This window comes from Oryctolagus cuniculus, chromosome 5 (assembly GCF_964237555.1).
Source record: "Oryctolagus cuniculus chromosome 5, mOryCun1.1, whole genome shotgun sequence".
Lineage (NCBI taxonomy): Eukaryota > Metazoa > Chordata > Mammalia > Lagomorpha > Leporidae > Oryctolagus > Oryctolagus cuniculus.
In genome coordinates, this window is record NC_091436.1 from 128,601,030 (window position 1) to 128,618,620 (window position 17,591).

The window sequence follows — 17,591 nt, forward strand, 5'->3', positions numbered from 1 at the left end:
TGCATCTGCAGCCTCCCAGCAAGAGCAGGGCTGTGGTCACCTCGGACCAGGGCGTTGTGGGGAAACAGCGCCACCGTGTGTGCGGTCGGCTAGTGCTAGTGGTGGAAATCGGCCCCTCCTTGGAGGAACTATTCCCTTAGCAACTCCCCACAGCCCTGTGTCATTTGTATGGTGTTATGTGCCTGCAGCACGGCAGATCTCTCAAAGCCTGGGTCCCCACTTTCACCCATGGTGGGCATCCTGACTTCTCAACTCACACGCAGACCAGAAGCCCAAGTGTGCCCTTCTGGTAAGATGGTTTGGCCACATGTGCCGAATCCTCCCTGGTGACTCATGTGGGGACCTCCCTTCACTCCTCCCATCTGAGGCATTGGTCTGGAATCCAGCCACATGGCTTTACTACGTCAGCATCACGTCCACACTCAGCAGCCAAGAGACAGCACCTTGCAGGCACCCGGCAAGCTGCGTGGAACATACCTGTCTGTGGGAAATACTTGTGGAATAAACGAATGTGCCTCTGGGGCAGAGCTGTTCCTGATTCTCCTCTTCCTCAGGTGAGAGTGAAAGGAGGGGCTGGCGCTGTGGCGTAGTGGGTAAAGCTGCCGCCTGCAGTACCGGCATCTCGCATGGGCACCAGTTCAAGTCCTGGCTGCTCCACTTCCGGTCCAGCTCTCTGCTATGGCCTGGGAAAGCAGCAGAGGATGGCCCAAGTGCTTGGGTCCCTGCACCCATGTGGGAGACCTGGAAGAAGCTCCTGGCTCCTGGCTTTGGATTGACGCAGCTCCAGCAGTTGCGGGCAATTGGGGAGTGAACCAGCGGATAGAAGACCTCTCTCTCTTTCTGCCTCTGCCTCTCCGTAACTCTGCTTTTCAAATAAATAAATAAATCTTTTATTTTAAAAAACAGTGAAAGGAGCAGGAAGAAGAAGTGGGTAGCTCCAGTAACAGATGAGCTTTATTTGATGAGGGTTTATTTGGTGGTCATTTAAATGCGGTTCTTTGCAGAGGAGGGGACAAAGCTGAGGGAAGCAGCGAGGGATAGAGACGCATCCACAGACAACAAGGGCAGGGGGTGAGAACTGTCTCGCTGCAGTCACATGAGAGCTGGAGCTGCCAAGCAGAGCTGAGGTCACAGAGGGAAACCGCCGTCTGAGCCACATCAAGGCGCGGAGGAAGTAGGAGGTGGTGAACACTTACTTCTCCTCGCGGCTGCATGAGTCCTGCAAAGTCTCCCTTCAGCCAGACGGGCAGCAGGCAGAGGGCGGGGAGCTTGGGCAATGGGGTCAGAGGTGGGGGATCTGTCTCCCAGGGACAGAGCAGGAGTGCGCAGGGCAGAGCATGGGTCAGGGTGGGAGCAGGCCTGGAGAATAAGCAGTGTGGTGGTCAGGGACGTCGAGGGCAGCAGACATGTCCAGGCAGTGACAGCTAGGAGGAAGTTGTGTGTGACGTTATGGGGAGCAGACACATTGAAGCAACCATAGAGCATGAATAGTAAACAAAGACAGGTGGCTTCTACTCTCACACTCAACACACTTCTGCTCTGATCGCTACACATGTGTGTGTGCGTGTGTGTATGAGTGTGTGTGTGTGCGTGTGTGTCCCAAACACACCAGTTCTCCTGCATACACTGGCTGGGTGTCCTACAATTCAAGGTCACACTCTCCGTCTGGAGACAGCTTCAGATCCGACAGGTCAAGTCCCTGTCTCTCAGTCTCAGGTGGCGACATTTAATTCTGATCGACTGGAGAGGTTCCCACGATCTCCTCCTTAGGTTTGGTTCATTTGTTGCAGTGGCTTGCACAGAACTTAGGGGAAGAGTGAGGTTGAGCCATTTGTTCTGCAGGGGAGGGTGCGGATGGAAGAGAGCCCAAGACCAGGCACGTGGGAAGGGGCTGGCGGTTTCCATGTTCTTCCCGGGAATGCCTCTCTCCACCCCGGGCACCTGCGTATGGTCAGGATTCTAGAAGCGCCCTGCACCCTGTCCTCTCTCAGTTTCTGTGGAGGCCTAATCGTGTGGGCACGACCGATGACATCATTGCTCCCATCTCCAGTCCCCCTCTGCTCTGGGAGGTGGAGGCGTGGGGCCGGGAGGTCTGTCCTGTGGGGCTTGGCTGACTCCTCTGGCCACCAGCCCCATTCTGGGCCACACGGGAGCTCGCCAAGCGTGGCCTCATTAGGGTCCAGCCCCGGAGAGTCCCGTGCGTTGAGTAGCTCTGTGTCTGGTGTCTTCTTCATTTGGGAAGTTAACTACAATGCTCTCAGGAACTCGGCGTTGGGAACTGAGATCAAAGAACAAATATTACAACAAAAACCTCTCTTAGCATCCCTGTTCCAGAGTGTGAAGAACGCTATCTCAGGAGCCAGCGGTAGAGGCCACACATGTATTTCTGGTTGTATCACAGTATCACAAAAGCATCCCTCAATCGAAGGGATGGATGAAAGAGAGGAGACACAGGAACCCAGCTGGGTATGCAGTTTATGGCTCAACACAGACGGGAACAAGAAGAAAAAGAGCAGCAGCCAAGAATTCTGACAGTTCCCAGCCAGCATCGCGTTGATGACAGCGTTAATATCACTACCCTGAGACTCTGGGATCCTGATGTGGGCTACAGCAAATGAGTAATGATGTGACATGCTAATTCTACCAATTCAGGGCCCTGGGAACGAAGATTCTCCATGTGAGAGAAAGGAGGTACAGATGCGAGATAAAAGAGGCTAGAAAATGCCCCTGTGTATTCGTTTTTCATCACGATCAACAAAATACCCAGGACAAGGCTACTTGTAAGGAAGCTATTACGTGGGTGCACTTCTGGAGGCCCCCATGAGCTGGCTGTCTGGAGGCAGGAAGCTGGGAGCCAGGAGCCCCCTCCTCTCTGGTGTCCATGGGGCACCCTCCATATAAGGCCACTCACTGTGACTAGATTACAGGTCGCACTGCAGCAGCCTGAGCCAATCTAATCACTTCCACAGACCCCACCTGTGGCCGGCATTGTTGAATCAAGTTTCCACCTGTAACCCATTAGCCATCTGCATTAACATATTAACCATCAGCATAAGTTTAGAGAACCAGGCCTCTAACACATGGGTCTTTGGGGACCCAAACTAATCTCTAAGCAATAGCACTTGAGGTATTGTCCTGATTTTATACTGGAAGTATCAGTATAAACTCTTTTTTTTTTTGAAATAATGGTTCTCTTTTTTAAAAAAATATTTTAAAATTGATTTGAAAGTTAGAGTTATAGACAGGCAGAGGCAGAGTGAGAGGTCTTCCATCTGCTGGGTCACTCCCTAAATGGCCACAATGGCTGGAACTTCACCGATCTGAAGTCAGGAGGCAGGAGCTTCTTCCAGGTCTCCCACACAGGTACAGGGGCCCAAGCACCTGGGCCATCTTCCACCGCTTTCCCAGGCCATAGCAGAGAGCTGGATCGGAAGAGAAGCAGCCAGGACTTGAACCAGTGCCCATTTAGGATGCCAGCACTGCAGGTGACACCTTTACCTGCTGCACCACAGTGGTGGCCCTTCTTGAAGAATTTTAAAACATGTACACATACACGTATTTCATACCTTTGTGTGCTAAAGCCACCCAGAGAGAGTGACTAACCGAGTAGCCAGAGGCGCCTAGGGTGTGCTTACTGTGGTCTTTATTTTTAATAGAATTATTTTATTTATTTGAAAGACAGAGTTACAGAGAGGCAGAGGCAGAGAGAAGTCCTCCATTCTGCTGGTTCACTCTCCAAATGACCGCAACGGCCAGAGCTGCGCTGTTCCAAAGCCAGGTCCATCCTGTGGGTCCGTCCATGTGGGTACAGGGGCCCAAGCACTTGGACCATCTTCTACTGCTTTCCCAGGCTGTAGCAGAGAGCTGGATTGGAAGAGGAGCAGCCAGGACTTGAACTGGCACCCATATGAGATGCCGGTGCTTCAGACTGGGGCTTTAATCCACTGAACCACAGTGCCAGCCCCATACTGTGTTCTTGAAATACCTGGATTATCAAAAAGCATGCAGGGCTACCCAAAAAAATGACTAAGCCAGACCTAACAAAAAAATGTGCAAGGTGTGCCTTGAACATCTTGTGTCTGCCAGAAAAGGAGCTGTTGAGGTCGGCACTGTGGCATAGTAGGGTTGGGCCTCGGCCTGTGGTGCCAGCATTCCTTGCGGGCACCGGTTCGAGTCCCGGCTGCTCCACTTCTGATCCAGCTCTCTTCTGTGGCCTGGGAAAGCAGTAGAGGATGGCCCAAGTCCTTGGGCCCTTGCACCCACATGGGAGACCCAGAAGAAGCTCCTGGCTCCTGGCTTCAGATTGGCGCAGCTCCAGCCATTGCGGCCATTTGGGGAGTGAACCAGTAGATGGAAGACCTCTCTCTCTTTGTCTCTTTCTCTTTGTCTGTAACTCTACCTCTCAAATAAATAAATAAAATCTTAAAAAAGAAAAACAGAGTGTCTAAGATTACTCAGATCAGCCCAACAAATGCAAACACTAATCACTAGCTAAAGACAGAATGATCTGAACAGTAGTCAGGATTACAATGTCAACTGAACGAAACCAGACCGCAGTCAGAGAGAGAAGGGTGGGGGGGAGGGAGATGCCCTGGAGCATACTTACCTTTATTTAGGAGCTGCAGAACATTGCCACAGGGGCCGGCGCCACAGCTCACTAGGCTAATCCTCCACCTGTGGCGCCGGCACACTGGGTTCTAGTCCCGGTCGGGGTGCTGAATTCTGTCCCTGTTGCCCCTCTTCTAGTTCAGCTCTCTGCTGTGGCCCAGGAGTGCAGTGGAGGATGACCCAAGTCCTTGGGCCCCGTACCCGCATGGGAGACCAGGAGAAGCACCTGGCTCTTGGCTTTGGATCAGCGCAGTACACCAGCTGCAGCAGCCATTGGAGGGTGAACCAACGGCAAAGGAAGACCTTTCTCTCTGTCTCTCTCTCTCTCTCTCTCTCACTATCCACTCTGCCTGTCAAAAAAAAAAAAAAAAAAAAGAATATTGCCACAGGAAGACACAGGCATAGTGAATGAAAGGCTCACTTGAAGAGGCAGAGGCAGGGAAGGGGTTAAAGGCAAACATGTCACAGTTTTGAAGCCCTCGTCTTCGGCCAAGATGATTAATGCCGAGAGTGACAGGAGTGGAAGGTTGAGTGGGCAGTGGCTGGGCAGACGTCCTGGCAGAAGCAAGGTGTGTGTGTGGCTATGGCAGCCTCTGTGTGCTGCTGTGGCCCTGCAGAGTCTTTTGTGACAGTGACACAAAAGACTACCCTGCCATTCTTCAAAACCTCTCTGCTTTGTTTCTGTATGTTTGTTAGGGTTGACACAAGTGACTCCGTCTTGATGCTGACAACCTTTCACAACAACTACAATGGATTGAAATGCATCAAATATGTTGAAATCAGTCATTATATTAACACTAGCAGTTAAAATCAAATTAATCATAATTCAGGAGTGCTAATGAACCGAAGTGCTTCTTTTTTGTTTATTTATTTGAAAGGGAGAGCTACTGAGAGAGAGGGAGAGAGAGAGGGAGAGATCGTTCATCCATAGCTTCACTGCCTAAATGGCTGCTCTAGTCAGTGCTGGGCCAGGCCAAACTCAGGAGAGCAGAACTCCATCTGGGTCTCTCACATGGGTGCAGGGACCCCCGCACTTGGGCCATCACCTTCCCGGGTGCATTGGCAAGGAGCTGGATCAGAAGCAGAGCAGCTGGGACTGGAACCAGCGCTCCAGTGACAGGGGACGCCCGCATCACAAGAGGCGGCTCAACCCACTGCACCACAACACCAGCCCTGCAAGGTGCTGTTTTAAAAACATGTTGATGAGAGAAAGAATGAAGCTTTCTTCCCGCTTTTCCTATCCAAGCCACGCAGTGGACGAAGGGCCGGTCCTCACAGAGGTACCGTGAGCAACCTGAGAAAGAGAGGTCACCACGTTTGCAATGGCTAGTGGGTGAATGGATCTGGGTGATGGGCAGGAACAGCTGCTAACAACACGAGCCCTCCCCCAAACTCCAAGTCCGCGTGACCCCTGCCGTGGGAGGTGCGTAGGAGCCAACACTACGATGCAAGCTTTGGACAGCTCGACAGGCAAGGGCAGGCGGCAGAGCTCCAGTTGTCCCCCTGATCCGGGATGGGGCGGGTTTTCCGGGTTTAGGAAGACAAGTTGATATGCTGGAGTGCTGGTGGTATAAGCTCCGCCTGGGGCTTCAGTACCACATCTTCTTGGTCAAAGGACCCCCTCTTCCAAAAGGGTTCATTGTCGGGGCTGCCGCACGGAGCTGGCCTCCTTGGTCCCGCAGGGAGGAGACATTGGGTAAAGGCTTCCTCCTCTGAGTATGCCCGGATTGAGCGACTTGCAGTTTGTGTTCTGTTGTATTTGACTCCAGAGCACCCAAGTGTGGGGAGCAATCCGGACTAGACTGAGTTACTGGAATTAAGACTTATTCTATGCATCTGCTCTCCCACAATATGGCGCTGGGAGAGAAGTAAACAGCTTTTACACAGCTGCCTCCAGTTCAACCAATAAACTGTAGGACTTGCTCCTGATTGGAGAGCAGCGTACTCGGCGTGTGGGCAGCCGAGTTAGGATTGGCGGAGGAGGACTATAAAGGAGGAGAGAGACGGCATGCACCGGGAACATCTATGGGGAACATCTAAGGGGAACATCTAAGGAAACCTGTGCAGCCCCCGAGAGAGCCAGCCGGCGGTGTGCCGCTCCCCTGCGGAAGTGGGGAATGTGGCCAGGGGGAACTGCCCTTCCACGGAGGTGGAAGGGATAGTAGCCAACCCGGGAAGAACCAGCAGCAAACCCGGGGAGGGCCGAGCAGACGAAAGAACAGCGCAGGGTCCTGTGTCGTTCCTCCACGAAGAGGGGGAGCGACACCCAAGCTGGTCTTTCTTGGCTGGGCAAGCCCCCTCCACCTGTGACCCATGGAGCAGGAACCCTTTGAGCTGGTTCCGCGATGACATCAGGGCCTCAGATGACATCAGAACACACCATTGCCTATGAAGTGATGCCAATCAAATCGGACCTGAAGCGCCTCTATGGTTAGCAGAGGAAAGGGGAGAAAATTGAGCAATGCTGTGGGAATGAATCAGCAGACTCCACAGTGTTAGGAAATTCAAAAAATAAATTCAAGGGAAGAAAAATATGGAGGGTGAAACTGCAGAACACAATAGACATTAAAGACAGCAACCAACCATAATCTGTAGACTTACTTGGATCCAGATTTTTCAAAACCTACAAATACACCTATGACGTTATTGAAACAGTTGAAAATTCTTTAGCTTTTATTTATTTATTTTTTGACAGGCAGAGTGGACAGTGAGAGAGAGAGAGACAGAGAGAAAGGTCTTCCTTTGCCGTTGGTTCACCCTCCAATGGCCATTGCGGCCGGCGCACCGCGCTGATCTGAAGCCAGGAGCCAGGTGCTTCTCCTGGTCTCCCATGGGGTGCTGGGCCCAAGCACTTGGGCCATCCTCCACTGCACTCCCTGGCCACAGCAGAGAGCTGGCCTGGAAGAGGAGCAACTGGGACAGACTCCGGCGCCCCAACCAGGACTAGAACCCGGTGTGCCGGTGCCGCAAGGCGGAGGATTACCCTATTGAGCCGTGGTGCTGGCCTAGATTTTATTTTAATAAAGATTTGCTTCAGTGGCAATAGTTATGGATGACATAATAGAAGATCTACTTCAAAATATTAAGTGAGAAAGGGAAGTGGACTAAGTAAAATTATCCGGAAGCTGATAAATGATCAATGATGAGAGATAGATTGGTGGGGTCTATTATGCCAGCCTGTCTACTTTGGTATATACTTTAAATTCTCCGTGATGAAAACATGCTTACAAAAATGAAGTGGCATGTGGATGGAGAGTGAAGAGGGTGGGCTCAGAGACTCCTGTGAGCAGACATAAAGGGCTGGATGCCAAGGGGAGGCAGAGGTACGTGTAGGGTTTCCCAGGACAGAAGCGACAGTGCCCCCGTGAAGATGGGGGGAAAGTGTAGGGCCTGGAGGTAGCAAGAGAGAAATCAAAGACCCGGGAAGAGAGGATATGGGTGAGGAAGCAGGGGATCATCAGGGCGCAGAGATAGAAGTCACCTTGGAAGAGGAAAGTGGACTCCTGGGGTGGAGGTGGGCAAAAGCAAGAAAGACAGACTTTGTAGATAAATACATTGTGGAGGGAGGGAAGTCTCAGCAGCTACTTGGGTGTGGACTTGACAGTATGCCAAGCTTTGAATACCCAGATGGTGAGGCCAGGCTCAGAGTTAACAGACTTGCCCAGGGTCACGTGGCTGGCACACAATAAAGACAGGATTGAGCACAGGGTCAAAGGATCAGAGTTGGAAAAGAGGAGGTCGGGACCTGAAGGCTAAGGTTCGGGTCCAGGAAGTTAGAAGCAAGACAGGATCCAAGATTGACTTGGGGAAGCGAAGTCTCAGGTGGCTGTTCGTCAGTGAATGGGCAGTGTGGGATCTGATGCTCGTGGTTGCTAGCCCCAGCACAGGGTGGGGAAACACTGCCAACCACCCACTCCAGCCCACTTCTCAGGTGGGGCTGGGCAGGGGCCTTCCCAGGTTGGGCCGATGGTTGTCCAACAGCTTGAGTTGTTCTAACCAGGACAGGCTGTTCCCATGCCAGCTGTTCAAGTCTCCCCCTAGTGGCGCACAGGTGTTGGTGCTGGCCAAGGTGCTGACAGGTGCCTCTCTGGTCGCTCAGGTTGGCTAGTGTGGTGATGGGAGGATAAGGACGGATCTGAAAAACAGGGAGAACACCCATATCTGAAGGTCTTGACTGGCTCCAGGGAGGAAGGAAAGGGGAGTGGAAGTGTGTGTCTGAGGAGGGCGATGACTCGGAAGAGGTGCTATATGGGGTTCTATAAATGGTTGCCCACCTGCTATGAAGTCTCAGCCTAAGTTAGACCCCAGGAGTATGCAGTGTGTCCAGCCATGCTCCTGGTTCTGGGGCTGCTTTCCCTAGCAACTGTCCCCATCATACCCAGGAACACCAGGGCTCCACGAGACCCACGTTCTCCAGCACCGTGGCTGGCCTGTGCCTGCAGCTGAATGAAATGAATGCAAGTGCCAGTGAACTTGAACAAGCTCAGATGTAACAATGGAGGGAAGAGATCTCTGGTTCCAAGTGGGAGGGCCTGCTGGACTCTGGCTGAGACCTTGGGTTTGGGTCTGGGGTGGTACAGGAATGTTCCTGTGCTCTGATGTGAGGACCAGGGGGTTAGCACAAGCTAAAAGAAGAGAGCCTGTGATGCGCATGTGCTGTGAGCAGTGTCTGCCCTTTCTATGGGGTTTAAAGACTTCTTCTAGGGTAGTAGGGGCAGGGGAGAAGGAGCCAGTGTGAAACATAAATGAGCCCTAAAGATCAAGATCCAGAAACTCCTGAATTCTGCTTCAGCCAAAGACACAGAAAACTTGCACCATTTATACCAGTGCCAAAAATTATAAAATAGGCAGAATTTTAACAAACTATATGCAAGATTTATATGCTGAAAACCAGAAAATATTGATGAGCGAAGCCATGGAATAAATGGAGAGCTCAAGTGTGCTCATGAGGGCTTGGAAGACTTGTGAAGTTGTCTGTTTTCCTTCAGATTGAACCACTTCTGATCCAGCTCCCTGCTAATGCGCCTGGGAAAGCAGTAGAAGATCCGAGTGCTTGGGCCACTGGCTCTGACTCCTGATTCCAGCTTCCTGCTAATGCAGACCCTGGGAGGTAGCAGTGATGATTCAGGTCATCGAGTTCACCCATGTGGGAGACTCGGATTGAGTTCCTGGTTCCCGACTTTCACCTGGCCCAGTATCGGCTGGAGCTTCTTCCAGGTCTCCTCCGTGGGTCAGGGGCCGAAGGACTTGGGCCATTTTGCACTGCTTTCCCAGGCAGTTAGCAGGGAGCTGGATCGGAAGTGGAGCAGCGGGGACTTGAACAGTATTGGTTTTGTGGACACTTGGGAAGTAAACCAGCAGATGGGAGCTCTGTCTTCCTGCCTCTCTGCCTCTCAAAAAACAAACCCATACACCTTCCCTGTGATGCAGCACTCCTAGGAATTTATCCAAAAGAAATGAAAACAAAATATGAATGCCTGGGGCTGGCGCTGTGTAGCTGGTAAAGCTGCTGTCTGCAGTGCCAGCATCCCATATGAACACCAGTTCAAGTCCCAGCTGCTCCACTTCCCATCTGCCTCCCTGCTAATGCACCTGGGAAAGCAGCAGCAGATGGCCCAAGTACTTGGGCCCCTGCACCCACGTGGGAGACCCAGAGGAAATTCCTGGCTCCTGGATTTGGTTTGGCCCAGCCTTGACCATTATGGCCATTCGGGGAGTGAACCAGTGGTTGGAAGACCTCTGTCTCTCCTTCTCTCGCTCTAGCTTTTCCTTTCAAATAAGTGAATAAATATTTTAAAAATATATGATTTTTTGGCCGGCGCCGTGGCTCAATAGGCTAATCCTCCGCCTTGTGGCGCCGGCACACCGGGTTCTAGTCCCAGTCGGGGCACCGGATTCTGTCCCGGTTGCCCCTCTTCCAGGCCAGCTCTCTGCTGTGGCCAGGGAGTGCAGTGGAGGATGGCCCAAGTACTTGGGCCCTGCACCCCATGGGAGATCAGGATAAGCACCTGGCTCCTGGCTTCGGATCAGCGCGGTGCGCCAGCCGCAGCGCACCGGCCGTGGCGGCCATTGGAGGGTGAACCAACGGCAAAGGAAGACCTTTCTCTCTGTCTCTCTCTCTCACTGTCCACTCTGCCTGTCAAAAAATAAAAATTAAAAAATACGATTTTTTTAAATGCTGAAAACTGATTCTCAGTTCAAGTCAGAATTATTTTTATTTGAAAGTCAGAATTAGAGAGAGAGAGAGAGAGAGAGAGAGAGAGAGGATGAAAGTCAGGTGAGCTAGGCAGCTGTTCCCAGGAGGCTCAGCTCGGGCAGGACACACCAGCTGGGGGAGAAAATCCTCCCTTTCCCGGACAGCCCCATCACTTTCCCCTGCTGGCTGGTGAGTCCAGCAGCTTCCTGTGACTACAAGTGCCTAGGATGGGGCACTGGCGGAGGCAGGAGCTGCACGGTGACTCCTGGTTTGGGAGGGTCCGTGCATGAACAGGTGGGTGCCTTGGCTTCGGCCGTGTGGTGAGGCTGGGGAATGGCAATGGCAGAGCCTGTGCCTGGAGGAACCTCTCACAGTGAAGCAGAAGGCAGACAGGGAGGGCACGTGCCGGTCCATGGCCATGGGGTTCTCCCTACAAGGTCACCAGGACTTGGTCATGGGCTGCGCCCTAACAAACTTTCTGAAGGCCCCACTGTCAGAAACCGTGATTGGATTAAACTTCTACCCTTAACACATTGCCATTCAGGGATTGCGGCTTTAACACAAGGGACTTCAGGGACACTCACACTACTACCCAAACTACAGCAAGTGCTCGTGGCCGAGTGCTTACTGTGTCAGGGCCTGCTCCGTAGCACTTCACCTGTGGCTATCCTTGTGTCTGGCAACCCTATGCACTGTTGCTATTCCCATTCGACACATCTGGGGACTGAGTCACAGAGGGGTACGAACGATGGTTACATACACAGGAAACAAAGAAAGAAGCCCAAGAAGTCTGGCCTCCTTCTGCTGGGGCTGCAACAGCGGCTCCTCCTCTCCCCTCCCCCCACCCTCCCCTCTGAATCATGAAGCCAGACCCTGCTCCCGACTATTGCTCAACCCCCCGGAGCCCAGTTCCTGCGGGCAGCCAGCGCCTGACCCCTCTCTCCTGCAGTGCGAAGGGAGGAGTGCGAAGGGAGGATCAGCTTCTGCAGCAGGCACCCTGCAGCTGCCCTGGGCTGGGAGGGCATGGAGACTCTGCGGCTGCTGCTCCTGCTGTCCATCACAGGTACGATGCCCGCCCTCCTGCCCTTTCCTTCTCCTTCTTTGAGCTGCGCTTGGGGGCGGGGTGGGCACCGGGCAGAACCATGGAGGGACCGGACTCCTCAGCCTGCCCCAGCGCCTGTACCCTGTGCTCCTATCCACCCCACCCTCACCTGCCTCCCTCCCTTCCCAGCGACAGACCTCACGTGTGTCAGACCCTCATGCGTGGCCAGTGCGAGGTCACAGACTGGCCACACAGGGAGGGAAGGAGCCGGCCATCAGAGGAAGTTTTGGGGTGCTGGTAACAGCCCTTAAGTTAACATCATGAGCTCCTTAAGCCTAACCCAGCCCAGGGGGGCAGCAGGTGGCAGGGGAGGGAAGGAGCAGCCCCCCAGGACCCGTGAGCCACATCTTAGAGAGGCCCCCATGCTCAGAAGGTCCCGTCCCCAGCTCTCGATGGGAAGGGAGGGGCTGGAGGCCCCGTCACTGTATTTTGGGGATGGACAGCCCAAATCCCTGCACACCACCGCCTCTTCCCACTGTGGGAAGGCACCCCTCACACTCCTGGGCACGCAGGGCAAGGGCAGAGACGGTGCCCACGGACTCCTGTGCCTGCAGCCTGCAGAGGGGACAGAGGGATGGGCCGGGCGACACGTGCAGGGGACGCTGCCTACCGAGTCTCTGCAGGTCCATACAGCAGCCCCCCCGCTCCCTTGGCCCCTCTCTCCTGGCTCTGCCCTGGTGATGGTTAGAGTTGGGGGATCCGGGAGGAATGAGAGGAGGCGGTGAAGATGCGGTTCCGGGGGGCTCCCCTGTGGCCCAGACCCGGAAATGTCTTGGTGCCCCCACCCCAGGAAGAGCTCCAAATAGCAGCCTCGTGTTTCCCCCAAAATAGCCCCGAGACGAGTCCTTCCTGAAAGGGGAACAAGGCCGCAGAAATAGGGAAGCTGGGAGCCGAAAAAGGCCAGGAAGGAGGAGAATGTGGGGTCTGTGCCGGCGTGGGTGGTGGCGGACAAGTGTGCCCTGCTGGAGGGGGCCCAGCCCGGCCCCCTGCGGAGCCATCTTTTGCAGTGAAGAGGGCAAGGAGAGGCCCTGGATGGGAGGCAGGTGAGGGGCCTTGACTACCAAGCGTCATCAGAAATAGGCCCAGAGAGGAGTGGTTATCTCTCCAAAGACGCCCAACATGCCCAATTTGGGAGAAAGCAAGACTCGGAAGCCTGCATTGCTATTCCCAGATTCACACACACACACACACACACACACACGCACGCGCGCGCGCGCGCCAGGGCTCTGCCGTCTTCCCATAGCCAAGTTCCCTAAGGGAGGGATTTCTGCCTGTGGATGTAAGCAGCACTGAGCAGGCGCTCGGTGGCTGGGTATTTGGTGACCCTAATGACTGCCTCCTCCCCAGAGCTGTCCCGTGCCTACAACACCACCGTGTTCCAGGGCGTGGCGGGCCAGTCCCTGCGCGTGTCCTGCCCCTACGACTCCGCGACACACTGGGGGAGGCGCAAGGCCTGGTGCCGCCAGCTGGGCGAGGAGGGCCCGTGCCAGCGGGTGGTCAGCACACACAACTGGTGGCTGCTGTCCTTCCTGAAGAGGCGGAACGGCAGCACAGCCATCACCGATGACGCCCTGGGGGGCACCCTCACCGTCACACTGCGCGACCTGCAAGCCCAAGACGCCGGCGTCTACCAGTGCCAGAGTCTCCAAGGCAGAGAGGCCAGCACCCTCCAGAAGATCCTGGTGGAGGTGCTCACGGGTGAGTGGGTGGCTGACCACACCTCTGGCCTGCTCCTTGTGGTGTGCGTGTCTGCGAGAGACCGCCCTCTGGGCTCTAAGGGATCCCGGGAACAGCTACAGTGTAGGTCTCATTGCCCCCATCCAGGGCCACCAAGGATGGTTGTTCAGGTTGCTCACTGCCCAAGGAAGCCAAAATCCAGTCCCAGCTCCTTTTGCCTGGCCATGCTCCCTGGCTCAGGGCGTCGTCGCCTGCAGGAAGGGCAACTTTGTCTAATTTGCTCTAAGGCACTGTCAGAGCCTTGGCCCCACTTCCTCAAACAGTGTCATCATGTTGCTTGCACAGGGGACTTCAAAACATTGTGGAAACCTGAATGAAAAGATGCGTTTATATGAGAGCACACATTTTTGAACTCCATGCATAGTTTTTTTTCCATAACATGTGCATTTCATGAACTTTTGTTCATATGCATGGGTTTCCATTTCTTTTCACCAAAATAAATTTGTCTTTTAATCTCAAGAACTTTTTGAAGTACACCCTTCAGGAGTAGAGATGGTTTTTCCCCTGGCCAAATAAGCGACAGACCCACCAACAAACGTTCCGCGCCACCCCGGCCCCTGCCTCCCGGCCCTGAGTTTTGCCCGGGGACCTGAGCCTCCAGGACCCAGATGTGTCCTGGAGGAGAGCCACACGGGAGTTCCAGCCCCCTGTGCCGACTGTCGCCTCTGCCCACCCTCCGCCCCTGGATGGCCCTCCATCATGGAAGCTGGGGCAGCGGGGAGCTCTGCCTGAGGCGCGGGGGACAGGGAGACCGCCAGCCCCCACCCGAATCCCCTCCACCGCTTTTCTAAGCAGGGCACAAGGCAGAGACCCGAGTTCTGCCTCAGAAGGGGCCGAGGCTCAGCTGTCCCCCGAGATGGTGCAGAGAAGAATCCCACGGTCGCCCTAACCCGCAGCTCAGTCCATAGGGTATGCGTGGCTGCACCTGCTCTCCTCCGAGCCTGTGTGCTGCAGGGTGGCAGCCGGGTCTCTGAGCTCCGCTGAGCTGCCGGGCACTCTACTGAATCTTCTCCCCTCCCCCCGCCCAGTAATTAGGAGGCGCTGCTGATCGCCGGCTTTGTGCAAGAGGGAGTGGGGGCTCAGAGAGGTTAGGCACAGGGACGCCCACCAGGTCGGAGCCCAGAGGGCCTCACCCCACCCACAGGGGTTCTCTCTGCCAAGCTCTGCTTCTGCCTCCTGCAGAGCCCCTGGAGCATGAGCACGCCGGAGACTTCTGGGTGCCCGAGGAGTCTGGGAGCTTCGAGGATCCCCCAGTAGAGCGCAGCAGCTCCAGGTGCAGACTCCGCCCGGCACAGCCCACCCTGGCGCGGGGGTGGGGAAGGGCGGTGTGCAGACCGTGAAAGGGCCTGGGTGTGGTCTTGCCTAAAGCTCCCCACTGCGGGCCAGTATGGGTGCCTGGACTGTGCCCCTGTTGAGACATTGAGATGCTCCCCGTGACAGTTTGTCATGAGCTGCTGCCCCGGGACCCCTGAATGTGGCCCCCTGCCCCTCCCTGGCAGCCCCCAGACATCCCCACGGATCAGCAGCAATGAGTTTGCATCTTCCAGTCTGGAAGTGGGACTCCCAGGGCCCTGGTCTTAACCCTTTCTGACTAGCCCGTGTCGGAGTATTGGTGTTTGAACATTGTTAATATAACCACTGAGTGCACATGCACACGCATACTCATACACACACTTACACAGATACACACACTCTCACACGCATACACACACCTAGACTCACACACACGTACACTCACACTTAGACACACATGCATACACACGCACACACGGATACATACACACATATACACACACACACGTATACACCTACATGCATACACCTGTACACTCACACTCAGACACACATGCACACACATACACACTCTCACATATACACACACATATACACCTACACACATACACCTGTACACTCAAACACACACATGTATACACACTCAGACACACATGCACACACATACACATGTACACTCACACTCAGACACACACATACATACACGCGCACGGATACACACTCCAATAAACTCACTCACGCACACTCACACGCCCCATAGCACACCATCATGACCGGCTCAGGAAGGGAAGGCATGAGCTGTGTTGAGGTGCACAGCAGGTTAAAGGCAGACCGTGCCCGGCGCCCAGGTCTCCTGCCTGCAGGGCAGGGAGGTCGCCTGAGCCCCCGGAAGCTGGCAGTTTCCCTCCGCTCCTCCCCCGAGGGCACATTGCCCTGTGCAGGTCCCCTGGGGCTCCCATGCGCCCTTCTCGTCTCTCCAAGGAGCCCATCAGAAGGAGAGCCCTCTTTCCCACCTGCCTCCATCCTTCTCCTGCTGGCCTGCACCTTCCTTGGCAAGCTTCTGGTGGCCAGTGCCCTCTGGGCTGCAGCCTGGCGTGGGTGGAAGCTGCGGACTCCTGTGGCCAGCGGGCTGGACTGCGGCCACCACGCAGGGCACCAGCTTCAGACCATGACAGGTGAGCTCGAGGAGAGCATGTGGGTGGGAGGGGAGGGAGGGGGGCGGTGGGGAGGGGAGGGAGGGGAGCGGCTGAGAGCGCAGTGTTTCTCTCGCAGGGCTGAGGGACCTCTGAGAGAAGAGGACCCCAGACAGGAGGAGGAGCCTGCCATAGTCCAGCCAGGGACCACCCAGCCTGCACACTCAGCCCTCAGCCACCATGCCGCCTGGCCCTGCTCTGGCACGAGGCCACTCTGCTTGCACCCTGCTCCCCTGGGCCTGGCAGCAAGGACGTGTGTGTGTGTGTGTGTGTGTGTGTGTGTGTGTGTGTATGGCGGGGGCAGGCTGGCTGTCTGGGTGTCTGCGCTCCGGGCATTAAACACTCTCACAAACACACTCCAGACTGTGGGTCGTCACTGGAGGGCTGGTGGGAGGCTGGGGTCGGGGGTGGGGTGTTTCAGGAAGGCCTTCTCCTTTGCTCTGGGGGGGGGGACAGGAATTCAGATGAGGATGCTAGGGCAGATCTCATTGCTTGGGGCCCGGGGTTCCAGGATACCACATCCCTCCGTTCTCAGAGGCACCAATATCCTGTCTCCTGCCTTCCTTAGATCTGCTCACCCAGCCCTGCCTCCTCTCTGTCTCCAGCAGCCAGTCCCCCTCCTCCCCGACATACCCTCCATACACTCTCTCTCCATCAGCGTCCCTTGGGCCGTCTCTGGTCTCCCTGCCGCGGGAGGGATCCCTCCACCTCCAGCCCCCAGCATCCACACACCTCCTGAGAACTCTGGTGTCACCACGCGGCTTCCTCTCCAGAGAAGTGACACACGCCTGAGTCACAGAGTGCGGCGCGATCTGACAGTGTATGGAATGGAAACTGGGGCTCAAAGAGGGAGAGACTGAGCCAATGATTTCACAATGCCCACTGAAATCAACCCAAATTTCACTGCGCATTCAAGGTGCCGTCCCCTGGACTTCAGTCTCAGGCACCTGTTCATATGCATTTACTCAGGGTTACCTCGGAGCATCTAACCCGTGCCAGCTACTCACGTGGGCACAGGAGACATGACAGTGAGCCCAGAGGTCAAGGCTCTGCCCCACGGGGTTCGTGTTATAGGGAAGGGCGGCAGACAGTGAGCACAGCCCACAGGTAGGGCTGATACTGGGTTAGGAAAACAATCAAGTGGAGCCAAGCTGTGAGCTGTGAGGGTTAGGAGCAGCAGGCTTGGGGGTGGCGCTATCTTTTTTTTTATTTGAAAGATAGAGTTACGGGGCGGGGGGAGAGAGAGAGAGAGAGAGAGAGAGAGAGATCTTGCATCCACTGGTTCATCCCCCAAATAGCCACAATGGCCAGAGCTGAACCGATCCAAAGCTAGGAGCCAGGAGCTTCTTCTAGGTCTCCCACATGGGTGCAGGGACCCAAGGACTTGGGCCATCTTCTACTGCTTTCCCAGGGCATAGCAGAGAGATGGATGGGAAGTGGAGCAGCTGAGACTGGAACCGGC

General features: G+C 55.0%; 1 protein-coding gene across 2 annotated transcripts; it reads left to right on the plus strand.

The window, feature by feature from the left end:
- Positions 1–533: 533 nt before the first annotated feature.
- TREM2 (triggering receptor expressed on myeloid cells 2) lies at positions 534–16,485 on the plus strand. Of its 2 annotated transcripts, none has more exons than XM_070074680.1 (5): positions 534–554; positions 11,768–11,867; positions 13,254–13,604; positions 15,918–16,111; positions 16,209–16,485. In XM_070074680.1, exons 2-4 carry the CDS (start codon positions 11,828–11,830, stop codon positions 16,106–16,108), a joined length of 582 nt encoding a protein of 193 aa, XP_069930781.1. In that variant the 5' UTR covers positions 534–554; positions 11,768–11,827; the 3' UTR covers positions 16,109–16,111; positions 16,209–16,485. The 2 variants fall into 2 exon arrangements, with proteins under 2 accessions (XP_069930781.1, XP_008261128.4); XM_008262906.4 differs by lacking the exon at positions 534–554 and adding an exon at positions 14,826–14,916.
- The last annotated feature ends 1,106 nt before the right edge of the window (positions 16,486–17,591 follow it).